At 35.9% G+C, this 8,996-nt stretch overlaps 1 protein-coding gene across 1 annotated transcript in view; it reads right to left on the bottom strand.

Moving 5' to 3' along the window:
• Positions 1-2,945: 2,945 nt before the first annotated feature.
• The window catches only part of LOC132182020 (uncharacterized), a 10,426-nt gene continuing 4,375 nt past the window's right edge, over positions 2,946-8,996 (bottom strand). The window contains exon 3 of the mRNA XM_059595231.1: positions 2,946-3,716. Coding sequence (XP_059451214.1) covers positions 2,946-3,716 — 771 coding nt within the window. The remainder of the gene's footprint in view (positions 3,717-8,996) is intronic.

Here is an 8,996-nt window from a genome sequence, read left to right as displayed (position 1 = left end):
TTTTTTGTGCCTTAGGCAAAACTTTTAAATTGGGCCTAATTTTTTTTTTTTTTTTTTTTAAGTAACAATTTTTTTTTTTTTTAAGTTCTATATATATAAATTCTTCTACTCGCTTTTTGAGATGCAAAATTTCCGATTAAGTTTTTATATTCAAGATTTTCTAATATCTTTTTCCATTATTTTCTTTGTAAATCTTTTCATTTTGTCCTCTAAATGCCAAATTATTCTTACCAAGATTCTTTACTATAGCAATAATTCTCAATAATACTATTTTCCAATGATCTTTCTCTTTGTTAATTTGTTCTTGGACATTTTTATCAATTGTTTTATTTTTTAACAATCTCATTTCTAAATCAATTCAATCATTCATGTTAGTAATATGTTCATTGGTTGTTTCATGACTTTTTAGTTTAGCACCAAGATTTTTCCAGTCATTAGGCCCTTCATTAGCTAGTTGCATTCTATTAGGTTTTGAATTAAACAACTTGCAACAAAAACAAAATACTATATCTACATCTTTTGAATAGACTAGCCATTTTCTATTATATTGCTCCCCATTTGATAATTTTCGTATATAATATGTATTAGAAAAATGCCTAGAGTTCTCATCTTTAGGAAAATCTATAGTATTGTATCTTATTGGACCATTTTCTACTAACAAATCCCTTAATTTTGCATCAATATTTTTCCATTGGCCAGGGTCATAAATATTTGTAGCAATAGATTTAGATACATCAATAACATTTTCATTATCTTCTAATTCTTTTTGATGAGTTTCTTGTTCATTTATGAGTTTTTTACCTAAATTATCCTCAATATTTTGTTTATTGTTAATAACAAATTTATTTAGGCTCCTCTTTGAGATTCAATCAATTTGTCTACTTTTTTATTTTTATTTTTATTTTTATTTTTTTTAAGTTTTTCATATCCAAATGCATATTTTCTAGTAGACATGTTTAATTCAAAATACTAACAAATTAAACAAACACGATTTATCAAAAAAAAATTATGACTATAATAAAATAAATGACAAAAATAAAACAATAAAACCTGATTTGGTAAAGGAATTATGAAGCAGTTCTTGGAGATAGGACAAGAGACTTAGTCACTCAGAGTCGGAGAGGAAGAGAAAATGATGAGATAGGCAGAGAAGAAAAACTCATAAAAGAGCAAGTAAAGAGGAGAAGTAAAATGGCAAATATAGAGACTGATATTTAAAATGCCCATGGTTGACAGCAGTTTATATTTTTGGCTTTTGGCTTTCCCTAGATGGCTAAATAATAAATAGAAAATAAATGGTAATATTTTATTTCTAACGTTTATATTTTCTCATCAAAAACAAAAAATTTCTAGAAAGAGGCCAAGAGGATGAATGAATGAGGTAGGCGTGTACTGTAGCGTTAGGGTACTGTAGCATCAGGCGTGTACTGTAGCGTCAGGAGCTCTAGGGAATTGGCGTAATGATGTATATAAGGCTTTAATGCTTTGTCCTTTTTTAATTATTTTTAAAAGTTATAGTGGGTTTATTAATTGGGGTCTTATTAAATTGAGGCCTTAAATTTTGATAAAAAAAAATTTTAGGCCCTATTAAAAAAAATTTGGGCCTTCAATTTTTTTTCGTTCCAAAATATATATATATATATTTTTTTTTAACTCAAAAATTTTTTTTTGGGCCTTAATAAATTGGGGGCCCTAGGCGAGGGCCTAACTCGCCTAGGGCCTGAGCCGGCCCAGCCTGGCACCTCCCACCTTTTCATGAGGGGCCACTATCTCATTGAAATCCCCATAGCACAGCCATGGGTGAGGCTGGAAATCTTGTAAGTGTTGTAATAGTGCCCAGGAGTCCTTCCTTTTTGTCCAGTCAGGTTGACCATAGAAACGTGTTAACTTCCAAAACACATTCTCATCTGAATTCTTCATGATTGCATTAATATGCCACCTCGAATAATTTTGAATCTCCAACAAATTGTTCTCCTTCCAGATAAGAGCTAAATCGCCACTCCTGCCTATAGGTTCCACAACAAACAGGCCCTCAAAGCCAAGTTTAATTATGATTTTCTCCATTTTCGTATTTTCGCATTTAGTTTCCATGAGAAATATCACACCGGGTCACTTCTCCTTCACCATCCGACAAAGGTCCTAAACTGTCCGAGGGTTCCCAAGCCCCCGGCAGTTCCAACTTAGGAGATTCATTGGGAGTGGCGGGGCTGTGAGACAACCTCCGCCACTGTCCTTGCTGGGTGTTGGTGATCAACCTTCTTCTTCCTGGATTTTTCCACATGCTAATTTTCCTCCCCTTCATGATCATACGTACGAAGCTTCCGTTTTGTTTCTCTCTCTAGGATTCCCTCTACCGCCCGGTATAACTCAGTTTCCACTCTGGCCAATCTTTTCCAAGTACGCAAATTGGCTCCCATCGTCGTCCTGCTCGTGGCCTCCTTCCTACTATTTGTGTTATTGACAGGGGTTGCGTCCACATTTTTAAAGTCAGCAATTGGGCTTGTGGTCTTAGTAATGGTCTGCTGTGGGATTGGAGTTAGATCCATAGGGGTTATCATCCCATTGTGTTCATTTAGGCCCCCACTACTTGTTGGCCCATGACAAGAAAGCCCAAGACCCGAGCTAGGCCCCTTCCCTGACGCCTCTTCCCCTATTGCTTGCCTTTTGTTTCTTTCCACATTATCACTTGATGACGTGGACCACTGATCCCCAGATTCTTGCTCCCTTAAATCCTCCAACATCTCATTTTTTCTTGCAGCCCTTCCTTGCATTGATTCACCTTCCGATTCCTGATGATTCTCCTTCTTTTTTTGTGTAACCCTTGTCATGTGCCGTTTTTGGAAATTTATTGTTCCTTCCGAAAAAAACTCTGATCCTCGCGCATTGATGGGGCTAGGGTTTCCATGTTTGGCGCTGCTTTCCTTCCAGCTCGAGTTGACGTTTTTCTAGCCGCCGTCATCCTGAGCGTTGCTGTCCTCTCGGAATTGCCCTGCATTCTCCCCCGTTCGGCGAGACCACTCTCCCGCCGCCTTACGTCTTGGTTCATCTGCACGTAACCACGGCCGCCATTGCTTCATTGCTTCTGCAGAACTCAGTTTGGTTGATCTGATCACCGGACAACCCTTCTCTTCATGCACCACTCGGCCACAGTTGAACCAGAATTGGGGCAGCTTTTCGTACCTAAAAGAAACCCCTGATGTTTTCCCCTCCACCTTCAACGCTCGTCCTCGCTCCAAGGGCTGCATCACATTAATAACAACCCGTATTCGTAAGCAACGGCCCCAACCTGCTCCATCTCCAGCAATGTCGACGTCCTCCAGTTCACCTAAGGATTCACCAATCCGCGTTGCCACACCCTTCGTCATACATAATAGCGGCATGTCATGAACTTGGATCCAAAACGGAGATTTCGTGAACTCCATTTTTGATGGGGGGATACTCCCATCAAAATCATGGAGGACCAGAATTTGCCTGTCAAAAGACCATGGCCTACCCTCTTTCACTCTTCTCATGTCATCCTCTTCTTCAAATTCAAACAACCAGAGATGTTCTTGTAACTCCTTAAAGACCACTCCCCCCCGTGTCCTCCAGATTTTTGACAGTACTGATGTGAAGGCTTCCTTGTTCGTTCGCTTCCCTGCCCAGAGCCGTTCTATTAAGCATCTCTTTCCCTTCTCGCGTGTAATTGCAATTTCCCCTTCCGCAATTTTCAACCCCTGTTTTTACCTTGCGATAAGTGAGATTTTTCCACAGAGGTCTTCCAGATCGTCGGCCATGTTTCGTTGTGTGCCTTGGAAAACAGTTTCGAAGAGAGCAGACCCAAAAAACCCCTTCCGGCTAGATAGGGACTAAACCTCTCACCTAATTTCCGCTCACCGAGGGAAAACCTAGAGAGAGACTCTCATATTTTAAAATTTCAACATTTCATTACATCTAACAATCCAAATAAATATAGAGGTTAATGAGATTGTGGAGATCCCAATCCTACTAAGTGTAGGAGGATGGGTCGGTGCCCCTCTCTCGTCTCTCACCTAGTGGGGAGGAGGGTCGGCCCACTCTATGTGCATTTAACGATTTCTATTTATGCTTGTAGGTACGTTGAAAAATGAGTAAAATTTTAGAGTATTATTGAAAAAATAGAAACTCAAAGTTATATATATATATATATACCTCCTCATATTATTAGACAATATCTAATTTGCTCTAGGCTTTCAATTGAAACAATGTCTTAAAACTATCAAACAATTGCAATGCAGAACATATGTACCAAAAATAACAAATATAACCTTATAACAAATTTAGAAAAATAATAAAAAAAAAAAATCAGAAAAAACATAAAGGTGACCCACGATTGTAGACCCATGTCACCACTGTCGGCTTTTCGTTTTTTAAGATTTATAAGGGTATTTGTGTTTTTGAGATTTTTAAGGGTGTTTTTGTTTTTTGACAAAAGGGGGACATTAGAATTTTCTAGTAATTTAAAGGAGTACTACTTCAATTAAAAGTTTTGAAAAGACATTGTAATTAATTGATAGTTTGACGAAAATATGTGTAATTTCTTCAATTAAAACCGAAGGAACTTCTTAAAACGAGAAAGAAAAAACAGGGTAATAATTGTATGTTTCGGCAAGAGTAATCTTATTTACTAGACTCTCATACAGCTAAATTGAAGTGACAGTAAAAATCAACCTTCAAATTATTATTATTTTTTAAATAATAGTTGATCCAAGAGGTGATTTTCATTATCATAATTATATATCAATTATATAATAGTTTATTAAATAACATCACTCATTTCACTAATATATTTCCAACTCACTTATGGAAATGATAAATACTAACGAGTAATATTATATGTCATCTAATTATTTTCCTTTCATCCATATAGTTGATGTGACTTGGTCATTTCAACTGAAAAAACTAATATTTATGCACTGAATGCTATGACAATCACGCCACATTAACTTTTATATAAATAGGTCCCCAAGAGGTAGCTCAATCGGCTGGGACCATGCCTAATGAAGTAGATGACACTAGTTCAAATCTCACTTCTCTTCTTGTGTGGACATGTCAAAAAAAAAAAATTATATAGATAATCCTTAAGGGGTAGCTCAATCGGAAACCACTAGGAGTGTTAAGGCGGTTACGGTTAGCGGTTATTAAATTTTACTAACCACAACCGCTAAGCGTAGCTACTAACTGCCGGTTAGCGGTTAGTAAGATAGGTAACTGTAACATCCCCAACCCGTTAAGGCTGAGTTTGTCACTTTTCTTCTTACTCAACAAAAGTCTTTGTAAAGATCTATAAGGTCTATCAGAGTACTTAATTTTAAAGGATACTATCAATGTATAAAACATTCTTCAAGAGATTTTATTACAAGCGAAATTAGAAAACATTAAACTTTAGTTGTGGAATATCATATTATTACAATAACTGATATGAAAAGACTTAAAAGTTAATAATTATTCCCGCCCCCATTCCGGCCTCCTATTCCAGCGTCCTTTCTAACTAAAAACAAGAAATAAAATTGAATGAGCCCAAAGGGGCCCAGCAAGTAAAATCCACAACCATAAATAGTTTTACTCCTTGTTCTCAGTTTTAAAAATCGTTTTCACAAATAAATATACATTTAGCCATAATAATACATGTATGTACGGTTGCATCTCCTGTAGCATATACATACTATTACTTCTAGTAATAAATCATCGTCATAAATTATCTTTATAAATCATCATTGTAAATCATCATAGTATATCATTGTTGAAATTATATTATCATTTTCTCATATTAGGGCCCATGTACACTGTTACCCCTGTGTACGAGGGTTGCGGGTCCTGTGACCATGGCATTGAACTGAGGCCTCAGCCATGCCCGACCGTCAATTAACTCTTTCTCTTGGTGCACTTAACGGTCTGTTGATGGAATACCACCTTCTGGCATAGCCTCCTTCAGTGGTTTCGCCTCCATCCGAGTATCGGTACCGAACTCTCATCTTTACTTATCTTGGGGCCAAAAATACTCTCCTCCATACACGTGCCCTCATTTCATAAACATTTAACTCATTTCTTGTACTTTTCTTTGTACTTCTTTTGATGCATCTTAGGGCAACATGTAGGAGGGTTTATCATCATTCTTCTTTCTTATAATCATCATCATTTTCTCAACTTTCTTTTCTAAAAAATGGAAACTTTTCCAAATATAAACTTGTGTACTTAGAAAGCATTTAAAGAAATAGAAACTTTCTAAATAATTCTTTTAGAAATCCTTCATGCATGCAACATATATCCATGACAGGTAAATAAAATAATCATTTACAGTTTGATACAAGAATGAATAAATAGCATGACATGAAGTAATTTTAGAAGGGGTAGTAAATTTACTTACTTCTAGACTGAAGCTAAAAAGTGGTCTGAAGGATCTAGTTGCTCCAATCTAACTAACATCACTAGTATATCTTTTGAAACTAATTTCTCAAGCCCGTTCTCTCTTATGTTCTTTCTTTCTTGCAACGCTTTGTCTCGCCCTTTCTCTCTCTGTTTCGTGTAAACACTTTCAGAAAGAAGAAAGACCAAGTAGAAAACAGAAGAAGGAAGAATATGTAGAAGAAAAGGGAGAGGAGTGGTGAAATGTGGAAGAGAAGGGAGAGGAGTGGTGAAATTTGTGAAGGGGAAGAGCTCTATTTATAGGGAAAAACCAAGTACTATTCTACCTTCCATTTTACTATTCCATCTACCAACACTATTATACCTACATTTATCCATCTACAATTCTAGCCTCATTTTACCATTCCATCTACCAACACTATTATACCTACATTTATCCATCTACAATTCTAGCCTCATTTTACCATTCCATCTACCAACACTATTATACCTACATTTATCCATCTACAATTCTAGCCTCATTTTACCATTCCATTTACCAACACTATTATACCTTCCTTTATCCATCTACAATTCTACCCTTCTTCTACTAATACTATTATACCTACCATTGACTATTCTACCTTCCATTTTACTATCCTATTATTTCACCAATTACCATTCTCTAATTACCACTCTCTGTAATATCATAAATTTCCCAAGAATTAAAATCATAGGCTAAAATGAATATCAAAATAGCATCATTATCAAAATAATCTATTTAAATATTTTGAAAATTCCGGGGCGCTACAATCTTCCCTCCTTATTGAACTTTCGTCCTCGAAGTTAAAGCCAATAGTATTACTGTCCAATCTTCAAATTGAGCGATTCAAATTTAAAATATTCTTTTCAATCATTCATCAGAGCCTACTTTCCAATATTCACTTTTATCATGTTGAAATTTCATCTCCTTCTTCTTGGAGTAAATCTTATTCACAGTCTAAAGTCTTGATTTCTGCAACCGTTCATCAGTTCACACTAAAACCTTACCTCAAAAATCTTTTCCATTTTTATTTTATTTTTTGTTTTTTTCAACCTTAATGACAACAATCAAATTATTCATCTCCTTATATAAGACAGTCTACAGTCAAGGTTTAAACATCAAATTAAATCAAAGTCAAGTGATCATTAGTCCATACCTCCAAACATCATAGTCCTCCTTGCAAGCCCGCAAAAATTTCATCGATCTAATTTAATCAATCTTACCAGAAAGGTGAAAAAACTCATCTCTGCCTATATTTTCCTCCGTATCTTAGTATTCCAAATCATGTATACAAAATATTAATATGATGCTCTAATAATTATTAACTTCTCACCATCATAAATTTGTAAAAGTAAATAGCACCGTCATTCTATAGTTTATATCTCCCAAAAACGTCATTACACGAATATACCTTAGAAGTGACATCATAATTTGATTCATTTTAAATACACAATTGTTTCTATTTTCTCATCCCAAATCTTGCGTCGGTGTTACAATATCAGCAAAATCTCTCTGTACTACATCTTTACTTGATAACTCATAACTCAGCAAAAGAAACTTGTAATTATTAGTCCAACTCAATTTGAAATGTAAGATTCTCATATATTCTTGACTAATACATGCTGTGCCTTGCTACGTTCTAGAGATGAAATTGATAAGCAAGCAAAGCAAGATATGGGTAAGTTTCCAAGCTGAAAGTTCCAAAGTACACATGTTAAAATCTCTCTCCCTTGGGTCTTGCAAGGTCAAGAAGAGAAAAAGAGAAACAGATAGTCCTGTTGTTTTCCAGAAATGAAGATTTGACAAGTATTTCAGGACCTGATATGCATGTGACTCCTTTCAAAATACCCACATCGGATGGTCTCTCTCCTCTGTCATGTATGAAGACTTGAAGAAAATAGAGATATTTAGCTTGAGAAGCATGATCAGGATAATCTTGCTTCATTAGGACATGATCAACGATAATCTTGCTTCAATGGTTTACTACTTGAGAGTATAAGGTGTTGGGTTTGTGAATCATGTTGTGATGCTGCATTTTTTTTTTTCTCTTGAGGATACGCTCAACTAGGAGAAAAGTCGAGCTTTCATTGTATGGAAGGCTATTAGCAGAAGATCTCAGGTGAAGGAGTATGATCAGAAGGCATGTGTTGCAATGGAGAAAGATGTGTGAATTTATATGAAGGGTTTCCGGATAATGAACGAGCGCGTGTGGTGCGCGTTGGCATGACAATTCATTCGGTTGCCCACACATGGAATTCAAAGTCATTGAGTGAACAGTGGGTTTGAAAAATGAGCTCAGTTGAATTTATGACAGGAGACCAGATCCTACTTCCACGGGATCTTTTGACAAAAATTTCCATCGCGGCCCGAGGTTGCCTAACGCTTTGTTGTTTACTGTTTATTTCACCTGAAGTAAAAAAATTTTTAAAGCCACTTGTCTGCTGCTTCCAGAAACTTCAAAAAAAAATCTCTTCAGTTTCTGACGCTCAGTCTCTTCTCAGTACTTCATCTCTCCTAAATTCTTTGTATTCTCAACTATCTTCCTTACTCTCCCAAATATGGCAGCATCATCGTCATTCGTTAACAACAT

Source organism: Corylus avellana, chromosome ca5 (assembly GCF_901000735.1).
Source record: "Corylus avellana chromosome ca5, CavTom2PMs-1.0".
In the NCBI taxonomy this organism is placed as follows: domain Eukaryota; kingdom Viridiplantae; phylum Streptophyta; class Magnoliopsida; order Fagales; family Betulaceae; genus Corylus; species Corylus avellana.
This window is presented reverse-complemented; position numbering and strand designations above follow the sequence as displayed.